The sequence below is a fragment of the Nuphar pumila genome, chromosome 5 (genome assembly GCF_984573655.1).
Source record: "Nuphar pumila chromosome 5, dmNupPumi1.hap1.1, whole genome shotgun sequence".
NCBI lineage: Eukaryota > Viridiplantae > Streptophyta > Magnoliopsida > Nymphaeales > Nymphaeaceae > Nuphar > Nuphar pumila.
This window is the reverse complement of record NC_143253.1, coordinates 9,642,109-9,664,496: the sequence shown is the minus strand read 5'-3', so window position 1 is coordinate 9,664,496 and position 22,388 is coordinate 9,642,109. Positions and strand designations below refer to the sequence as shown.

The following is a 22,388-nucleotide window of genomic DNA, read 5'->3' as shown; positions in this document are numbered from 1 at the left end:
AATATCGTGTCATGGCCACTACTACTATGGAGATTGTTTGGATTCACCAACTGCTAGAAGACATGGGGATCAAAATTGAAGGACCCACCAAGCTATGTTGCGACAACAAAAGTGCAATCTACATTGCAAAGAACCACACCTTTCATGAACGGACAAAACACATCGAAATGGACTGTCACTATGTTCGTGAAGCATATCTCCGAGGAGTTATCGATCTTCCTTATGTCACGTCCGAATATCAGTTGGCAGATTTCTTTACTAAAGCCTTGTGCGCTCCGCGGTTCAACTTCCTTCTTGGCAAACTATCGGTCATCTTGCCCTAAGTTTGAGGGGGGGTGTTAAATTATGTAATCAAACTTGTAATTTCGTATATATATTTTATATATATAAGGTAATACATATACATATATATAATATATGTATATGTATTTACCAATTATATATATAAAATATATATAGTCATAGTAAGGGTAGTTTAGGAATTTTACACATTCTTTTTCAAGAATATGTTTTTTTTTGTATTTTCTTTTTTTCTTTTTTCTTTATTTATTTTTGCTTTTTCATTTAATGCATTGTACATGCATTGGAAGGGGCCCAACCCACTAGTCATTGGACCCCTCCAACGGTCACATTTGTGACCGTTGGAGGGGCTCCAACGACTATGTGGAGCCCCTCCCAAGGCCTCCTCCAAAGCCCTATATATATGGGCATCTCCTCTTGTATTTCCAAAAAGGGATTTGGGATTATAGCCCAACCTCTTTAGTGTTTATGAAACTTATGGGTGCAAGTGCACATTTGTGATTCGGTGTGTTGTGTTTGTTGTGCACAAGTGTTCTTGGGTGTGTATGTTCACACATTTATTCTTAAGGTTGTTGTGTTATCGACTAAAGTATCTTGTTGAAGATACTTTTACAAGAATTTACCAGGTATGTATCGCATACCTTTTAAAAGGTGTCTCTTGTATTATTTATCGCATGCATTGTGCATAAGAAAACACTTATTTTCTTGATTATTATTATATATATAATTATATATATGGATACTTTTGCTATTTTCTTTGGATTCTCTACTTTAAATATTTATGGTATGCATTTGAAAATGTATTTAAAATATAGTAGCCTCTTGTTAAATATGTTAAGAATGAATAGTTCTTTAAAGAAATTATTAAACTTTTTGCGTAAGCATATCTCCATAAAATATTTGTTTTAATTATGCATATTGTCATAGAAATTATATTTTACAAGAATATATGGTTTTGCTTTAAATCTTAAAGATTATGCTTTTCATATTACTAATTCCCTTGTTATATGCATTTGGTTTTATCATAATAATTATTGGTAATCATTATGAATTTTATGATTTTCTTAAAATTTTATAAATTTGTATGAACCTTGTGTCATCATGTTTTCTTTAATATCGTGGATATCTTTGCACACTCATGATTTCAACGATTATCTCACTTTTCCTTCAATAATATTCTTCTTTTGCTTTTTAGCATTTAACCCTTAGTGGGTTTTTGTGTATTTTGCACTTTATGTACTTGTGATATTTGGTTCTTTATGAAATCCTCTTGTGTTATCCCTTGTAATTTGTATTTTTGCATATCTCATTGCAATGGTTAACTTTAAGATGTTTTTCTCATTATGCAAAACTAATTCTTTGAAAAACATTCTTGATTGATTATGCTTGAGAATGATCTTCAATATTTGTGATTTGACTTTTATATAGAAAGTAAATCTTGTATTAGATGCTTTGAATGCATTTTTGTTAACTCATTTTTCTCTAAAAAAAATGTGTCATAGTCACACAAAATTAGATTGCATTATAAATTATGTTTGGTATAATTTCATAGCTTCTATATAACCTATGTGGCTATGAGTTATTAGATCATCTTATTGCTTCAAGTATTCATGATTGATAGTAATTATGTCTACTTTTGAGATTGTAAAAGGTTCTTCTAAAAACTTTATATGTATTATTTCCTTAATATAGTACATGTTTCATTTGTCTCATAGTAGACTTTTGATTTAAAAGAATTTTTTTTAAGATAACATGTTCTTGACATCTTGTCTTCTATTTAAAATTATTAGATCTTTTGTTTATATCGTGCTCTAATGCATCTATTCCTTGATTGGAATTGATTATGTTAAGCATGATTCATGTTTATTCAAAAGGTTGTCATGAGACATATTGTTATGCATATGATTACACTTTTTCTAAGATTAGTCATCTACCATTATTGGGTTTTTCAATTTGAAATTATCTTTTCATATCGGTTCCTTTTATGAACTCAGCTATTTGGAAAATGATTTTTGTGAGTATGCATTGCCTTTTTATAGCATTTGTGTTGTCCATCACAGACTTTTATATGATGCATCAATCTTCTTGGCCTTATTATTATTGAATCAGAGATGTTTGTTAAGGTGAGTTGTGTGCACCTCGTTTTATGTCCTTTAAGATTGTCAACTTGTAATTTGACTCTAACTGACAGTTATGGGATCTCTGATTGTGAGTGTGTTGTATCACTCATTTGCTCTTTGACCATCGACTTTATTACAGATGCTTTTAATTATGTGTATCCGTGATGACTATCTATTTTTTGAAACCATGGTGTTTTGAAATGTGGTCTAAATTGATATTTTGTAAAATTGCATTAGGGTTTCCATTACAAGCCTTCTTACCTCTGGTGTCTTCTCCTTTTTATGTCTCTTATCTAAGTGTCACTATATGTAGACGAGATGTTGATTTACACCTTCGTGTGTGGTTTTTAGCCCATTGTTGGCTTTGTACTTTTGCTCTAATAGCTAATACACTTGTTTTAAGTGTCATTATACGTAAACAATAGATGTTGATTCACACCTTCGTGTGTGGTTTTTAACCCATTGTTGGCTTTGTACTCTTGCTCTAGTAGCTGATACACTTATTTTAATTGTCATTATATGTAGACAAGAGATGTTAATTCACACCTTCATGTGTGGTTTTTAGCCCATGTTTGACTTTGTACTCTTGCTCTAGTAGCTGATACACTTGATTTTGAGTGTCACTATATGTAGACAAGAGACATTTGTTCACACTTTCGTGTGTGATTTTTAGCCCTTTGTTGGCTTTGTGCTCTTATTCTAGTCGTTGATACACTTGTTTCAAGTATCATTATATGTAGACAAGAAGTATTTTACACACCTTTGTGTGTATTTTTGGCCTTTTAGTGGCATGTTGTTTATGCTTTTGGTCTAGTCGTTGATACACTTGATATTTGAGGTTTGGAGGATTAGGAGGTAATTGCTTGTGATGGTTAAACCGATGCTCCAAGTTACTCATTCAAATGTTTAAGAATTTTTCAAAATTGTCTAACTTATCTTCTCTTCTATGAGAAATGACTGATTGAAATAATTTCGTGCATCTTGCATTGCATTATTAAAGTTTGCAAAATATCACTCATTGATATTTGTAAAAATGTTATTTTTCACAAATTGGTGTTGATTTACAAATTTCATTTCTCCTTCCTTATATAAGTTTTTAAAATCTCTCTTTGCAAAATATAATTTCTTGATATTTATGGGATTTTTTTTAAAATTTGTCATCTTCCGCAAATTGGTTTTGACTTGCTTATATCATTCCCTTTGTCATGTAGGATCTTTTAATTCTTTAATGAATCTCTTAAAAAACTTTACTACTTGTTTCTTCCATGTATGAAAAAAAATTTATCGATAAAAATTCATGCATTTCATTGATAACATACTTATATATATATATATATATATATATATATATATATATATATATATATTTGGTCCTCTATACTTAAAAATCACTCTAGGATGGGTGAGTGAATTATGCTTTTAATTGATTATTGTGTCCACATTGTGGTATGCATAAATTTAATTCACTCATCTTTGATAAAAGTTATTTTTTCATTTGTAGTTTCATGTGCATAATCTACATAATTGCATGCATAAAGTTCATTAGCTCTTTCTAAGGATTTTGAGTTGTCTAAATAAAGATTCTATATTATTTGTGCATTTGTGATCTATTGAATGTGTTGTGCCTTTGTGCACACTTGTTCCAAGTGTTCTTCTTGTGCCTTTGTGCAAACTTCACACATTGAGAACTTAGTGTTCTTGTGCATACAGTCTCTTTGAAGACTTCCTTATATTTGTACTCCTTTGTGAGTATTTCATTATGCTTTCGTGCACTTAGCATCTTTGTGATTCTTGTGGGTTAACCAAGTCATCTTTGAACTTGATTTTATTGGAGATATTTTCACATTAAAGTCATTTTTCGAACTTGATGTTCTTTTAGTCTTGAAGACATTTTCACATGGTGCATATTCAATGCTTCTTAAGCTAAGTCACACAGACTCGGCTATAAGGTCGATGCACCCGCGTCGACACGCCCCGACATGGGTGCAGCTTCGAACACGGGGCGGACACGGTCAACTAAGTGTCGGACTCGATCAACATACTGGGACCGAGTCCGTCTACATTTTGGACTCTGTCAACTTTGACCAAGTCAATTTTTGTCCATTTTTTTGGGCAAAAGACGTATAAAAACTAAAAAAAATCAATCTTTATATATATATATATATAGCCGAGTCTTATTATTGTTATATATATAGCCATGTCCCCCTAATGGGCACAACTTTGATCGAGTCTTATTATTGTTATATATATATATATATATATATATATATATTTTAAATATATATACATATATATATATAGTCGTGTCCCCGTGCCAAAAATTTTGAAATTGCTCCACACCCGTGTCGCACCCGTAACCACACCCATGTGACACAGTTCTTAAGCATTTTTGTCATAAATAAAGATTTACTTATTTTTATTATGTGCTTCCACTTATACCCTTTTATGGGTTTTGTTTGAAGTGTTTTTAATAGACACTCTTTTGAGAGATTTGTATGCTTTTTGGAAGATCACCATGTCATTTAAGATAATTTTTATGCATAATTGATTATCACTTCTTAATGAATCATATGTCTTTTAAGTAATCAAATCTTCTTATGATCAATGTTATGGTTTCTTGAAAAATAAGTTGATTATGATTTAATTTCATCTTTGAAGGATGCTCCTCTTGTCTTTCTTAATATTTAATGATTCAAAAGGTGGTTATTATTTTGTTCAAACCATTTTATTCTTGCTTTACAGTATATTGTTTTTGCAACTCTTAAGCTAGAATATTGTTCTTTGCGTTCTTGGAGTCTTCCTTTGGTTTGTTCGTTCTTTTCATGATCTTTAAGAAGTGGCACCATCGATACATCATGAAGATAACCAATGAAGGTGCTTGGAAATGATCACCAATAAAGGCGTTTTAAAGACTTATATTTGCAAGAATTTCCTGAGATGCCATAAAGATGGAAATTTTTCTTGAAGACTTGGACTTATTCCCAAGATTCTTTTTGTATTTTTCAAACTTTTGGGATAACTTTCCCCATCAAGTTTGACAAGGAGTATTAAAAATATATATACACATGTATATATATACATGTCTATATATATAAATTATGTAATTCATTTGTAATACCCGATAGGGGTAAAATAGTTTTTTCACCATTTCTCGCATATTCATTCTTTTGAATATGTTTTTCTTTCTTTTTGTATTTTTTTTATTTTATTTTCCTCCTTTTTTTTTTAAAGCATTCAGGGTCCCAATATAGAGTCGTTGGGGGCTCCTAACGACTCCATGTGGGAGCCCCCAATGGTCTCTCATGTGTCCCTTTTGTGTAAAAATATGGGGTTATCCCCCTTGTATTTGCTATGCCTTTCAAGGCTTCATCCAATAAATATTTCATTATTTTTATGCTTGTATAGCCTTTTTAGGCTTTCATATTGTCTCTTTGTAGACTTGTTGTTTGAATGCCATAGTTCTTGTCCATTATTGGACTTTGTGAATGCTTGTGCATTCTTGTGTTACACTTCCGCCTATTTCCTTTCACTTTACAATGCAGGGATACCAAAAGGAAAGAATATGTATTACAAGTTCAAGCACATGGAAGTTTCATGATAAGTCATGATAGGAAGTATTGGAAATTTGAAATGACATCTTTGGCACCCAAAACACCATAATATGCAAATCACCAGCTCACAGCTGAACATATCTACTGATATATTGTAGAAGCATGAAAGGGATAGAAGAAGCCATGTTCGCAGACACATCCATTCAACACAGATCAGTTCAAAAAAGATTTCTAGTTGGATGAGATTCCCAATTAGATTGAAAGATTGCTCTACTCCCAAAAGTACAAAAAGGGTAACATAAAAATGGAATTCAGACACGACAAATTAAAGAGAATTAATGCTTACATCAAACACATGCTCATACTCTTCCAGAAGAGTTGTGATAATGCCCTGAGCATTATTGGCTGCATTTGCTGCAGCAAGGAACTCAGCAGAACAATCACCACTCATACCAAAATCATCCTCAAGCTCACATTCACCAGCTAAAAGTGGGCGCAGAAGCAATGGAGCCATACAAGCAGCAACAGCTGATGGGGTCATCCGATTCACAGATGTGTGACATGTAATAGAGTGCATCATTTTCAGAACCCTGTGATCAGTAGACGCCACAAATCTTTGACTGACATATATGATAGTTTTCTAAGAGAGAACGATGTAAAAGTACTATCGTCATCATTATCACCACCACCACCATAATTGGCTTCAGCAAACTTACAATGGAGTAATAATGAAATAACATAGATCTTGTAAGCACTTGGCAGATACAATCCAAGAAACATTTGAGTTTGGTCTAGGTTTTCAAATCTGAAATCCAACTTGGATTATATGTGAATAACAATGGTGAAAAGTTAGAAGGATTCATCCAATATGGGACATCTTATCCAATTCCAAGTCTGAAACAATACACAATAGTGTCAATATAGCAACTAATCAATTCTGGCAAACATGTAAAAAAAAAAAAGCAAAAAAGATTAGCTAGCAAACTCGATGGATTCAAAACATTGTCTTCAAGAAAAAAAATCAAAGATTTAGTAATGGATAGAACTATCAATAATAGACTAATAATGACACTTAAAAAACATACACGTCAATGCCTTATTTTTTGGGGGGTGAAAAAAGATGTCTTAGTAACTAGAATTCACTCTTAACAGTATCATAGAAAAAGGATTATGAAACAACTTATACAATGTGACTCAAGGGATGAATTAAACAAATGCAAAGCAGCAAGAAGACCAGAAATCCTTGTTCACCAAAATTTGTTATATTTCCAAATAAAAAACAGACATCATGTGTATATCAAATACTCATGCATATGTTTCAGGATAAACTTAAACATGCTTCTTCAAATACTGATGATGTCATTGACAAACCAATGTCGTTGTTGAGATAAAGGAGAAACTGGTTCAGAAAGAATAATATGATTGAGAGCAACCAGATAGTCACAAGCAGGAAACAGAGGAAGAGAACATATAAGCAACACCAAAATTCAAAATTGTAACCTCAAATATCATTCTTTCTTTTCAAAACACAAACATCAAACACACTACTACACAGAAGTTAACTGAAATCTTTTCCAAGGATGGATGCCTTTCCACATAATACCTCTGTAGAAGTCGCCGATTTGGCTCTGGGAAAGTCTCAGATATTGCAGCACGCATTGCAGCAACATGAGCTTGCTTCTGATTAATTCCTTTAAAATATTCATAACAAGGTAGCAAATATAAAAGGGTAAGAACCAGGGAAATCAATAAAAATAGATTAGAAAGCAAAAACTAAAACATTTGCAAAGAAAGCAGTACATGTCCTTAAATATATATATATATATATGTGTATAATATATATATAGAGAGAGAGAGAACTGGGTAGGTGCTAAATGAAATATGCTACATGATACGTGCTAAATGGGCTTTTCTGCTCTTCTGGTGTTTTTTTTGCAATTCCGACCCTATAAATGTGTTGGGCATGGTCGATTTATGAGGAATCCACACCTGGATAATGTGTTTTCGATGAAAAAAATGATATTTGGAGCCTCAAAAATTTACAAAGATTTTGGACCGTTGATTTTTTGAACCATATAAAAACTCACCCATGTGTCGGAATCGAACACTTCAAGAGCTGATCCCTATAAAATCAAGTACATAGATCACATTTGTACGATAAGAATTTAAAAATAAAACGAAAAAAACCTGAAAAAAACTCATTTAGCACATATTATTTAAACGCTATATATATATATATAATATATATATATATAGCTTCAAAGGACAAAGTTTCAGGTCTTTGCTTAATCTGAACCCATAGATGTATTCTCTGTAGCTTAGTAGAAATCATGTATTAGATAAGGCATTCTTCATGTTTAGATGTGCATTTAGAGCAAGCCAAATTCAACGGCTTATATTGCACCAAAACTTGGTGAAAGAGAAATCAAGGTTTCTCACCATATCGGCTCAATCTAAAGCATGGTTTTTAGTGAATAATGCATATACAAGTTAGGATTAAGCAAAAAACACGTGTAGCTATGCTTCCAAAAGTGTTTAGGATAGTTTAAAGCATAAACTGTTTAGGAGCATGTGAATGCACACATGCGCCCGCGTGCACACATGCAAAAAGTTACCTGGGAAAAAGAACTAGCTGAAACCTTAGTAATTACGTGTTCCTAGGTGCTCACCCTGTGTAATATAAGATTGAAATTCAGTAAGCTTTTAGCTGTTACAGGTTTTCCATTTTCTGATTTCTTATAAACCTTTATTTAAAAATTATTTTTTTCTGGATTTTTAGGTCTAGAGAAGCCAGTGCTGCAAGAAAAGTAGGTCCAGTCCAAGAAAAAACTCAACACAAGGATGAAAATGCACTAAAACTGAATATGACTCCAGAATGAAGGTAAACTTTTGATATATCGCTTTCCATTATTCAGCTGAGTTAGTTTTTTTGTTTTTAGAACATAACTCATTGTAATAACTAGACCCTCACGGGCCAGGTGATGATATTTGTAATAACCGAAAATTTTTCGTGTATTTTCCTTTATAAAATAATACGAAATGTGCAAATGGGCCTAGGATCCGTATTTCGGATCCAGGACCCATAAGGGGGCATATATATATAGTTAATATCATATATATATATATATAAAGAAATAAATATAAAATTTAGAGCAGGGATCCACAGTTGGATCCATTTGTTTGACTCTCTCTCTCTCTCGCTTTCAAGTCTCAACCTTCGGCGACCATCGGGCGAACCTCAGCTCCGTCAACTTTTAGCGACCTCCAGCTCTGGCGGTCGTGGATATTTTCAGGTACTCTCTCTCTCTCTCTCTCTCTCTCTCTCTCTCTCTCTCTCTCTCTCTCTCAAGCATTGTCGTTGATTACATGTGTGGCAAAATTGCTCCATGATTGTTATAGTTAATATTGTTTTATGTTTTGGTTTTTCATGTGCTTTATTACATCATAGGTTGACTAAAAATGGTTGTTTTTTCAGTTTTTTTCATATTATTTATGTATTTATGGCAACTAGTTTTTGTTGATAAATGTATTTGCAATTTTGTGCCGGTTATTGTTAAAAGTAAACAAATTTTTTTCCCTCAATCTGATTGTATATGTGTTTTCGTTTTAATCTCCGTGGTATTGTTTGTAACTATAATTTGTATATCCATTTGGTACATGACAAGCATTGCAAGATCTTTTTTATTGCTTGTGACCTATAGTTGGTGGGTTTCTACTTGCCTAGATTTTCAGGTGTCCTCCACCATTGTGAAATTAAATTATATTTTTTAGTGCTTAAATGCATTTTGTGCATTTAAAAATTTAACCATATCTCAGTGTAATCTTTTAGTTTATTGATTTTTCTCTTACCAAGATCACAACCGCAAATAATAAGTCATTTGATTCATTTCTTGAAAAAGGTACATTTCTTAATCAAATTTATAAGATTTATTGATGTATTATTTGTTAAATGCTTGCATTCGGATGCATTTGTTAAATGGTTGCAATAGGAATATGAATTATGAAATTTTTGTAATGTATTATTTATTAATTGCATGCAACATGATGCATTTGTTAAATGGTTGCAACTTGCAACTGGAATATGAATTGTGATTTTTTTTTACATATTTTATTAAATGCTTGTAATAGGATGCATTTGTTAAATGGTTGCAACATGAATATGAATTATATATTGTTTTGATGTATTATGTATTAAATGATTGTCACATGATGCATTTGTTAGATGGTTGCCTTGCATACATGATTCAGTTTTGAGATTAATAGATCAACTTTAATGTTATCTGGTCATGTTTTATTTTGTCAATGATAATATAAATCTTATATTTTGATAAATTAGAAAATTATATATTTTTGCTTACCTTTCGATTCTTACTCGCTTCCCTCTTTGTTTCTCCTTCGAATCCTTGATCACTTCCGGCTCGCTTCTCTTCTCACTTCCGAGACGATTCCTAGTTTGTTTTTAAATCGCTTCCCGTTCCCTCAAATTTTAAAGTGCCTCACTTCCCGCTCCCGCTACCCTGACTGGCAGCTCTGGTCAAACCCTAGTATAGTTAGGGTTAATAGGCTATGTTGTAATTATGGAGCCTTCCTCCCTCATATAGAGAACAGGTTCTCTCTCTCTCCTGATTTTCATCCACCATCAAAGGGTAGTAACAACTTTCCACCTAATTGAAGCAATTCTAAGTGGCAAAATAACAAATTCCCCATGTTCACTAGTGCCTCCCAAAACCCACTAGGAATACCATCTAGTATGCAGAAACAGAAACACATGGGACATGCACAAGAGTGTGCTCACAAGAAAAAAATAATTCCGACACATAAAAATGATGATGAACTACAGCAATAGCCTTAAAGATAAAAAGGAAAAAGGATAAATTATAGTCAAATATTGATTTACTGCAGAAAAGAAGCAAAAGAATGCATGAAAAAGACTCACTATATGCTTCTAGTAGCGTAGCGCAGCATGACGCAGGAATCGTAGAGGAAGGTAGCTCCCGCAGCACAAGCTTCAACAACAATGCAAAAGATTTAGGGATGCAAAAACAACGGATCAACAAAACCAATTTATAATGTATAAAGCATAGAACTTAAAGGGCACATCATCACATAAGAATACCTTGACACAATCACCCACAACATGGGCATCCTCTTCAGGTGCAAATTCAGTCTTCCCTGATGAACATGAGATTAGCAATGCTAATAAACCCCAAGGAAAACGAAGACGGTATCCTCATGATTGACATGAGTATTAAGATAGAACATATTAATGAAACATCATAAAAGTTAAAAGACCAACCCTCCTCATATTCATGAACCCTACGCTCAACTTCCTCAACATCAGCAGACTGACGCAAAATCCCTTCAACTTTTGATCCTAAACCAAAACAGTCATAAATTAGTTGATCAAACAAAAGTACATCAATATTCAACACTTAAAAAACAGGTTAAGCAACCTAAACTAGTGAAAAGCATAAAGACTTCACACTTCACAGCAAGCTTCTGAGACGAGGAAAGGACAAGGAAATCAATTCCAGAAACCTAGGACATAACAACCTCATGCATTTTTCAAATCCTATAAGGACTTATAAACATATAAATATATACAAACACATTGATAAGCATGTGTGAGTACATCCATGCTACCGTACAAAGGCAAAAGGGTATTGAACCCAATAGTCATTTACATAATGAGATTGTGATACCACAGACAAACTTGGATTGGATTATTCCAATCACCAGGGCTGAAGATATCTTCTCCCCCATACAATTCCTGGCAACTGAAAATGAGATATGGCTTTTTAACAGGCTCAAACCATCTGATACGGCAATTTAGCAGAATCAAAGTGACAAGATAATTAGTTCCAACTTTCCTACTAATATTGAATTCTCGCTTTCTTCAAATCCTTTTCCTCTATGAACTTTCTTAAAGAACTACCACCAAGTTATAGTGAAAACCAAAAAAGATCTATAGTCTTCATAGCTTGTAACTAACGGATAGCCTAAGGAGTTCCAGCCTAACACCATCAGAAGCTTTATATCAATCAATATGAAAATAAGTCAAAAGATTCTTAACAAAAATCCCAAGTACTACATTTCTAGGGTTAAGAATGATCAAACTATACAGTGGGACCAAAATAAAGTCATATAGAGGGGCACTCAAGGACAAAAGGGATTGGTATAAGGTCACGTATGCGCCTCCGTGTTACTGTTTTGTGGTTTTTCATAAGTGGGTTGATCCACTACAGAATCAATATATCATATTGATACCTTAACATGCACTTGCCATGATTTTGGAGAGATACAATCATCGAATGCAAGATCTTCCCAGTGTGTTGAAAAAAATCTAACTACCATCTTGGTATATAGATCAAAGACAAGAGGCTGTAAATTGTAAATTCAAAAGGATGCCAAAAGAACAGACCAAACTACATTGAGATGATCTTGCTTATAAACAGCACCTAACCATCTATTTTATTCAATCTTAGAGTATGTAATGGCAAATAGACCTTGTCAAGCACACTCTAAATTCAAGAGAAGTGCAGAAGAGGATATCCTCCATTAATACCATAATGGATTATTCACACATGCACGCACATACACACAAATGAAAGGGTTCTAGCTTCTAGGCATCTGAATCCACTCTTGGATACTAGTACTTACATTTCTCAATTTAATTAAATTATTAAAATATTTATACAACCTCATTTATGGCCCTCTCATTTATCTAATTTAAAATATTTATATAACCTCATTTATGGCCTTTCATTTTCTTCCCAACCTCAATTCTCTCTTAAATTGCATGAATTTTTACTTTGACATGGACAGTGTCCCCTAATGCACCTGCATGAGGATTAGTAAATAAGTGTCAAAATAGATGAAGTTAGGGAAATTCAGTACTAAATTATTGTGAAAGGATGTCAAAACAGTGTTTTTTTGTTTTGTAACTTTTGTTCAAAAGAAGCATATATATATATATAGGGCAATGTTTGCTACCCTCGTGTGTAAGGAAGCCTCTAGTGAAAAAAATGTAATATTTTTTTTCCAGTTTTTTTTTTCACATCTGACCCTCCAGATGTGATTTACATATTAAGTTTAGTAGAAACTGACCTTTGGATCTCTGACGTATATGTTAGATTTTCCGAGGGTTGAAAAATCAACAGCCTACAATGTACCAAATTTTCAATCTTTAAAAAACATATTTTTACATCAAAAACTATGATCCAAGGGTCCATTCCTATTATTTTGACCATGTTGAACACACCATGAAGTCAGATTTGGTCAAAACAACCTCCCCCTATGAGTTCCAAGTTATATATATATATATATATGCTTGAGGAGCACAATCACGCTGACCATCCGTCAATGCACAAAAACAGCAAAAAAGGCCTTTAGCGGTGCTTTTGAAATGCCACTAAAGGCCTTTTTTCTGTTGGGACCTTTAGTGGCGCTCCAAAAGAGCCTCTAAAGGCCTTTTGAGTGTTTTTTGCACACAAAAAAATGCTGAGCATCCATCAGGCATGCGATGGACACTCAGCAAGATTGAAATTTTTTATTGAGCACGTATGGATTGAGCAGCTATATATATATATATATATATATATATATATATATATATATATATATATATATATATATATATATATATATATATATATAACTTCCTTAATATTTGTCGTAGTTTTTTCTGCATGAGTGCTTGCACAAGTGGTTTCCAAAATTTTTAACCCCTTCTAGTCCATAAGTTGAAGGCCAGATTTGTAAAAGCTCAATACGGCATACATATATAACTTCCTTAATATTTGTTGTAGTTTTGTCTGCATGAGTGCTTTGACAAGTGGTTTCTAAAATTTTTAACCCCTTCTAGTCCATCAGTTGAAGGCCAGATTTGTAAACGCTCAATACGTCCACTTAACAAGTTTCAAACAGTTTAATAAGCTACATATGAATAAACCTTGCTTCATAAGGAAGTCTTGTATTTGAGCATTACAAGTTCATCCAAGCTCTTTGACTATTCAGACTAGAGTATTATTGTTACTAGTCTGATCCTAACGGACTTTTTCTTTCACAATTTTCCACAAGTTTGCTACAAATGTAACACAATGAATTCATTTGTACCAATATATTGAATTTTTCTATAATTTGCAATTATTTCCATTTTTCAAAGAAAATTACATTGATGTGAAGCACACACAGTGCAGGCACATCAAGGTGTATAGAGTTATGAAATGATTTGGAAGAAAATGGATGTGTGCTTAACATGTTTCAAGAAAAAGGAACATGAACCTAGAAAATAAAAAGACTCCTGATAATATGGAATTTTCCCACATAAAGGCATAACTTACCAAACTGCTCAAGGAAGCACAAAGCTTTTTCTAGAAAAGATGGGCTTCCATCAATGTCTTCAAGTGCAAGTAAAATTGGTCGCCCAAGAACTGAAGACTTGACAGGATGATTACCCTTACCTTCAAAGACATAAAAATCACTTAGCACATTAAATTATAAATGTAAATGCTCCACTTTGAAGTGTTACCCATTATTTATGAAATAAATCATATAAGCAGTTCTTATTGATAAACTGTGTGCAATAGTGAAATCTGAAAAGTATACTTTTTTGCCTTCATGCTATTGTCTGAAAGGCAAGGGTAACCATAATCCCTTATAAAAATACTTACACTCTTGGAAAGACCCTTCGAATGTGTCTGAGACATCATTCCTGAAAATTCCATTATGCCCCATCACAAGAGATGCATCAGGTGCTTCCGCCAAGGCATGCTCAAGTGCTGTTTTCCATTCAAACAAACCCTCCGATGACTCCGCCTAACAGAAAAGATAGCATCAATAATGGAAGAGATAAAGAATATATGATTTGTATATTATATTTGACGTGCACAGAAAAACCTAAACATGAGATAGACGATCAAGTACCTTAAGTGTGAAAGCACGCCCAGCATGCCCATCAGGGAATAAGACTGTTAAAAGCTTCTTATCTTCCCTAATAACTACACTGCAAAACCACCATTGACAGAAGAACATTAACATTTTATTATAAATGATATGATAACCTTGACCATATAACATCCAAATGAATGATACCTTCCAGAATTGTTCAAGTCAATTCCACCAAGAGTCAGGTTCATCTCACCACCTCGATTAGAAAGTTCCTTCTGAAATTTGGCATGCAGCAGTCAATTAAGTGCTTGAAACATCATAAGGAAACATTAACAATCACTCAATCAGTAACCAATTAAACCAATACGACATCGATCTTAAGTACCACTAAAAGAACAAACAGCCAATATTATCAACAACGAGAAAAGGCATGTCCCTCCACCAAAGAGTGTCTACATGCACCCTTACTGGCACATAATTCCACCATCAGTAAAACACCATATTCATGTTTACCCAATTTTTTCATTTGTTACATAACTATAACCATTAAAAACAACTATCACAGAAATGAATTTTTATTAACACATTTAAGATGAATTTTGAATGCTTAAAGTTTGAAATTTTCTGCATTAATTGGTTGGAGCATAAGCCCTCAGCCTTGTTTCATAACATGAGCGAGATCTTTTCATTTATTTAGCTGTAGTTGGATAACCAGAATATTTCTTTTTGACCTTGTTGGTTTAAGTTTGAATAAAGCATGTAAATGATACAGGAATTGCAACTAAAATGTCAAATTTGAACAATAAAGTCAAATCAATGAACTTAAACCAAAGTATGATAATGGTCTAGGTGATCGCTCAGAAATGACATGAAATTGTTTGGATATTAATCAATTATCTTAGAAGTATTTATGATAATGTTCTGGTTGATCGCTTGGAACTGAGAGCTTTGAAATTGTTCTAATTAACATTGGATGTTAATCAATTAACTTAGAAGCATTTAGGGTATCCCACTTCATGGACACACCTCATGGAATGAGCAAAATCTCAAGGTTTGTTTTTTTTTTCTTTTCCCCTATGTCACATGGGTGCGGGTGCGGGTGAGGGTGAGGGTGAGGGTGAGGGTGAGGGTGCGGGTGAGGGGGTGCGGCACTTTAAAAAACCTTGGGTGCGGGGGTGCGGCAGGGAAAAAATGTATATATATATATATATATATATATATATATATATATATATATATATATATATATATATAATTTTGAAGTTTTAACAGTTAACATTGTCATAATATCATTCATCATGCATGCAATATATCAACCTAAATATCAATCAAATAAGTAAAGCAAAAAACTAAATTACATACCAAAAGTATATCCTACAATGTATATGACGATGAAGTAATGGATCTTAATAATTTTCTTCTTCATCATCAAATGCATCATTAGAAGGAATACTGGGCTCAGCTAAATCCATCTTTGTCATGTTGAAATCATGCTCTCCCTCGAAGTCACAGTCTTCTGGGTTTACACCCCAAAATTTTGATGTTCCTTGTCTGCGTTACAAACCCAATTTGAAAATGTTAAATACAATACAAGTATATTTAAATGAAAAACTAAGAAATAATCAAATAACCAAGAAAGCAAATTAGTACCAGATTTGAATGAACATATACTAAATCCTCTGCACGCTTGTTGGTAAGTTTGTTTCTCTTTATGTTATAGATTTGATAATATGTACTCTAATTTCTTTCACAACAAGATGAACTAGCAGGCTGCGATAGCAACCTTAATGTAAGACGTTGGAGAATAGGTGTTTCTGATCCAAATGTTGACCACCATGTGATAGGATCTATATTATCCTCCTCTCTCGCGAATAATGTTGGTCCATATAATCTCGAAGATAGAAAATTTTCCAAACTCTTGTGTGACTTGATGTAGAAGATATGCTTCTGAAAAAAGTCTTGTCATACACATATTTCTATGTCTTGATAGCTCTGGGTCTAAATTTGGAGGGACACGACCATACCACCTGCCCGCCACTTATTTGCATAATATTTTAGATTAAGAGAATGTGTCATGCAATGCAAAGAAATATTACTCTTATCCCATCTTTTGACTAAAATTGAATGAATATGGTTAAAAAATTCTGAGTCATCCAATGCAGGATTTTTTTCTTCATGCTTGAAAACTATAACTTGTATTTTTTCAATCATATTATCCCACATTTCATAAACTCTGTGAAGCATGGGCTCATCCTTATCAACTTATCTTAACATTTCCCAAATAGGTTGCATAAATTGAAGAAAGTATATCATTCTGTCCCAAAACTCATCATCAAGAATGAATTTCTTAATTTCTTGAGCCTTGATATCATCATCAGCATGATAGAATGTTTAATTTTCATTAGTCACCATGTTAACCAAAGCATTCTTCACTTTTTTAATCATCTTCACCGTCACAATGATGAACGCAAAACGTGTTTCAGCGACCTTCAACAATTTCAGGTCAGAATGCCTATTAAATATAGCATTAGCGTGGTTAACAACAAAATTCCTAGTGCTTTTGACATTTCTTTCTAAATCTTCAATCTATGAACATAAAGCATATGCTTGTGAATTTTCTTCTTCTTTGGGGTTGCAGATGCTCTTTAAGGTCAAATTTAAGCCGTGTGCTACACAGGGAGTCCAAAAAATATGAGGGTACTCACTCTCAAAACTCAACGCTGCACTTTTACAAACTGGAGCATTGTCTGTAATGATTTATATCACTTTCTGATCACTCACTTCTTTTATGACTTCTATAAACAACCCCTTCAAATACTTTGCATTTTTATATTCCCCAGATGTATCAACTGCTTTCAAGAATATTGGGTCACTAAGCAAAAAAGCAATGAAATTGATCAGTGAACGCCTTTGAATATCTGTCCATCCATCAGAAACAATAGAAACTCCATTTTGCTCCCATGAATATTTTTTAATCTCCAGCAACCTCTCCATATTTGCCCTCTCTTCTGCAAGAAGTGTGGTTCGTATTTTTTCTGAGCTGGGGGCACATAGCCACTCAAATTACAATTTGCCAAAGATATTATTAAATCCTTCCAATAAGGATTTCTAGCCGCATTAAATGGGAGTGAACTAGAATAAAAATACTTCCCTACTTTTTTATTCATATCCTCCCTTCCATATGTATTGAATGATGCTTGTATCGTTCTTCTACCTCCTATATTGACTTTTCTTTTTTTTCAGCATCTTCTTGGTGGCTTCCAAATGGGACACTAATTGCACAAGAATCACTCATTGTCTTTCTCTTCTCATATTCTTCTTGTATTGTCTTCGCATTGCCTCATCAACTTTTCAGCATCCTGAAATGCCATGTTCTGGTATCTTCAACAAATGAGCATCCACACTTGTGTAAGACCCAACAAAATCTCTTTCATAGAGCTTGCATCGAAATCTCTTGTTTCCACCACCTCCTTCTTCAGTTTTTGCAAGCTTATCTATATGTACCCATAGTGGCCCTACATCATCACTCGCACTACAACTATCAACAAAACTAGCAGCAGAACTCACATATGAGGATGAAGATGACGCATGTCCTTTCCCTTCATCCGTCATTTTTGTCCTGAAAACACAAAAAAAATTATATTAAAATCAATTATGCAGACAATCAAGATTTATAATATCGAGTCCAATGGTGAATTGTGGAGCCCGATTCAGAGTTTTTGCCCTTACTAGGGGGGGTTCAGGGGCTCACCCCCCCCCCCCCCCCGCGCGGGTCCAGTTGTGCGTTCAGTGGGCGGGGGTCCAGGGGAGGCCGCCCCTGGTGAGGGGTTGTAGGGGGGCAGCGCCCCCCGGAAGAAAATTTTTCTTGGGAGGGGCTCGGTCCCTCTCCTGAAATCAGAGGGAGCAGGATGGGGGGCTTGGCCCCTCCCCTGTCGAAAACAGGGAGGAGCTCAGCCCCTCCCCTGAAACCAGAGGGAGCAGGGTGGGGGGCTCAGCCCCTCCACTGAAATCAGAGGGAGCAGGGAGGGGGGCTCGGCCCCTCCCCTGAAATCAAAGGGAGCAGGGTGGGGGGCTCGGCCCCTCCCCTGCCGAAAACAGGGAGGGGCTCGGCCCCTCCCTAAAATCAGAGGGAGTAGGAAGGGGGTTCGGCCCCTCCCCTGCCGACCCAACAAGAGAGTGAGAGGGAGCAGGGGGGCTCGACCCCTCCCCTGCTGACCCAACAAGAGAGCGAGAGGGTACCTGCGACGAGGGAGAGGAGGAGGTGGCGTCGGGCTCCCTTGCGAGACGTCGGGAGGAGAGGAGGCGAGCAAGAGAGCGGAGCTGCGCGGGAGAGGAGAGGATTAGGGCAAAAAAAATTTGCCCTAATCCTCTTTCGCAACCCCTTTTGATCGGGCATCAGATTTTTTTTTTTACGTTAAAATTTTGAACGAAAACGGCCCTGGGTGCGTTGACCGCACCCAGGGTCGTGTTGACCTCACCAGGTGCTGCACCCACACGTGCACCCGTGTCGCGTCGCGTCGAAGCGGGTGCGGCACCTTGTTGAGTCCCTGTGACTTAGCTTTTCTCCATCAGCAGAAGAATTGCATCTTATGGAGTTAATAGACAGGCTATTCCATTTTGGATCACTTATGACCAGACAACTGATTGAGCAAAAATGTAAATGTTGTTATGTAAATAGCATGAACCTAGTAGCTTCCATATTTGTAAAAATTAAAAGGTTATTTCAATTTTCCTTACTAACTTTATAAAAAAATTGCCTATTCTGCAACACCTACCAAGGAAAAACAACCCAACATTTCCACAATGGTAAACTTTTATGAAATCGATCAAGTAGACAGCATAATGTTTTGGTACTTGGATCTCTTAAGATGGTCAATTTACTGCAGAAATCATTGGAAGAAAAATGAATTGGTGTTGTCCTGGATGGCATGGACACAGGTAGTGGTGCTTATGTGATAATGGGTGCATCACCAAGTCAAGAAGAGTTCTCATCAGACCATGGTGAGGCCAACACTAGTGGATTGTACCAAATGTTAAAAAGAGTGGAGAACTCTCGTAGCACAAAAATGTTTGCCAAACAGACCCTTGGAGCAACAGAAAAAGACAAACCAAGATGGAGTATGTTAGAGGAAGTGTATAATTACTGCAAAGTGCCAACAATAGAGAAATTTAACCAATACCATCCAAGATGTTTTAAACAGTTTACACAAAAACCTGAAACGCCGTCTAATACAAGTCAAAAGTTGGAGAAATCAGGAAAAGGAGGCAACTATTAATTGAAGGGACACAAATAGAGGCATGAAATATTGTAGATAAACTCATGTTTTAGCCTTAGATAGGAATGATGGCAATAACTCAACCAATCATAAAACTCAATATTTGCAATTTGTGTGACTTTTCCTGTACTCAAACATACAAAATCATTTTCAAATATTTGTGGTTTCTCTGTTTCTTAATCCACCAGTTGCAATTATTTCCAACAACCTAAAGCACCGAGACAATTACAACATGTTTTAGTCTCAATAGTAACCCAAGTCGACAATACAAATGCATATAGCATATAAGGAAAAAGGTGTCACTGCTCACAGGGTCACTTTTGAAGAAGACCAATGATGTCCGTGTGAGGATGAACCAACGCTTCTTCCATGACTTCCAACCAATGCCTGTAAGAAACCAAATCATGAAAATAAAGGAATTACATCAGTGCAAGCCAAAACAAAGCAATTCCATGTAATAGAGATACGTAATTAGTTAGCAAAGCAAGATAATCAACTAAAAGTAAAAGAAAATTAACTCACAGCTCCACAAATTTTCTTTCCTATGAAAAAAAAATCAGTAACTAGCCACATAGCCATAAGAGCATTGGCAATAATTGTAATGAGATATTGTGGAAATATAAAGAGTGCTTATGAGCACTTACAACAATGAATAAAAGAGACAATATCACAAGTCCACTAAGGGACAATACAAGCACAAGCCTTTAAGAAGGCAACAATATAAAAAGTCGCCTATTGAAAAGAGAGAGAGCTCTCAAGAATAAATAATATACAAGGGGTTCACCCCTATTTATACAAGAGTGAGAGGAGAGAAAGGGAGGCCAAAGGCCTCAAAAGGAGAGCCCAAAAGGGGGCTCCCATGGAGTCGTTGGGAGCCCCCAACGGTCACATTTGTGACCGTTGGGGGCTCCAACGACTCTATGGTTGGAGCCCCTTTTGGTCCTTAAAAAATACAAAAAATAATTGTAAAAAATAAAAAAAGAAAAAATACATTTTAACAAAAACCGAAAATAGTTGTTTTCTAAAACAACTATGTGAAATTACAAAAATACCCCTATCGGGTATTGATGTAATATAATATATATGCATATGTATATATATATATATAAGAGGTACATTTTAACACCCCCCTCAAACTTTACGGGGAAATGACAGAAAGTTTGCCAAGAAGAAACATGAAGCGAGGAGCCGGAAGAGCTTTAGTAAAGAAGTCCGCCAACTGATATTCTGAAGTGACATACGGTAGAGCAATTGTTCCTCGTAAGAATTCATCACGAACATAGTGGCAATCGATTTCGATATGTTTTGTACGCTCATGAAAGGTATGATTGCTCGCAATATAGATGGCACTCTTGTTGTCGCAACATAATTTTGAGGCTTCGGTAATATCAACCCCCATGTCTTTAAGCAGACTGCGAAGCCATACAAGTTTCATTGTCGTGGTTGCCATAGCCCGATACTCGGCTTCAGTGGATGATAGTGAAACTTTCTGCTGCTTCTTGCATTGCCAGACAATCAAAGAGTCGCCTAAAAAGACACAAAAAACCAGTAGTTGAGACTCGATCATTGGGATTACCTCCCCAATCTGCATCAGTATAAGCAAGGATATTCAAGGAAGAAGAGGAGGATAGAAATAGCCCTTTATTGATGGTATTCCGAATGTAGCGGATGATCCGGAGAACAGCACTCATATGCACAGTTGTAGGAGCATGCTGAAATTGGCTAATTGATTGAACCGCATGGGCGATATCTGGTCTGGTGATGGTTAAATAGGTAAGAGACCCAATGAGTTGTCTGTAGGGTGTGGGGTCTTCCAGAAGAACCCCATCCTCCAACCGTAATTTGGCATTAATAACCTCGGGAGTCTCTACTTTCTTATCATCAGAAATCCCAGACTTAGAACAGATATCTGCAGCAAGCTTCATCTGTGACAAAATATATCCTCGAGAAGAGTATGCAACTTCAATTCCAAGAAAATATCTAAGAAAACCTAAATCAGACATATCAAAATTATTTTTTAACATATTTTTAACATCAATAATACTATTTTTATCATTCCCAGTGATAATCATATCATCAACATAAAGTAACAATATTACGATACTAGTACATGCATTTTTAACAAAAAGAGCAGTGTCAGTATAACAAGAGTGAAATCCTAACTTTATCATGATATCACTGAAACAATCATACCAAGCCTTAGGAGCTTGTTTAAGACCATACAATGTCTTTAAAAGCCGAAGTGTTTGACC

General features: G+C 35.0%; 1 protein-coding gene across 7 annotated transcripts in view; it reads right to left on the bottom strand.

Annotated features, from left to right (window-relative positions):
- Positions 1–22,388, bottom strand: part of LOC149836714 (rho GTPase-activating protein 7-like) — a 75,726-nt gene that overhangs the window by 35,302 nt on the left and 18,036 nt on the right. For all 7 annotated transcript variants that reach the window (XR_016431832.1, XM_090005537.1, XM_090005539.1 and 4 more), the window contains exons 3-12: positions 20,447–20,523; positions 15,065–15,135; positions 14,897–14,975; positions 14,644–14,788; positions 14,314–14,433; positions 11,268–11,345; positions 11,088–11,143; positions 10,908–10,977; positions 7,575–7,662; positions 6,318–6,561 (exon numbers count right to left, since the gene is read on the bottom strand). Coding sequence is in view for 6 of the 7 variants with exons in the window: in XM_090005537.1 (XP_089861663.1) it covers positions 6,318–6,561; positions 7,575–7,662; positions 10,908–10,977; positions 11,088–11,143; positions 11,268–11,345; positions 14,314–14,433; positions 14,644–14,788; positions 14,897–14,975; positions 15,065–15,135; positions 20,447–20,523 (1,028 nt within the window). In the remaining variant the exon portion in view is untranslated. The remainder of the gene's footprint in view (positions 1–6,317; positions 6,562–7,574; positions 7,663–10,907; positions 10,978–11,087; positions 11,144–11,267; positions 11,346–14,313; positions 14,434–14,643; positions 14,789–14,896; positions 14,976–15,064; positions 15,136–20,446; positions 20,524–22,388) is intronic.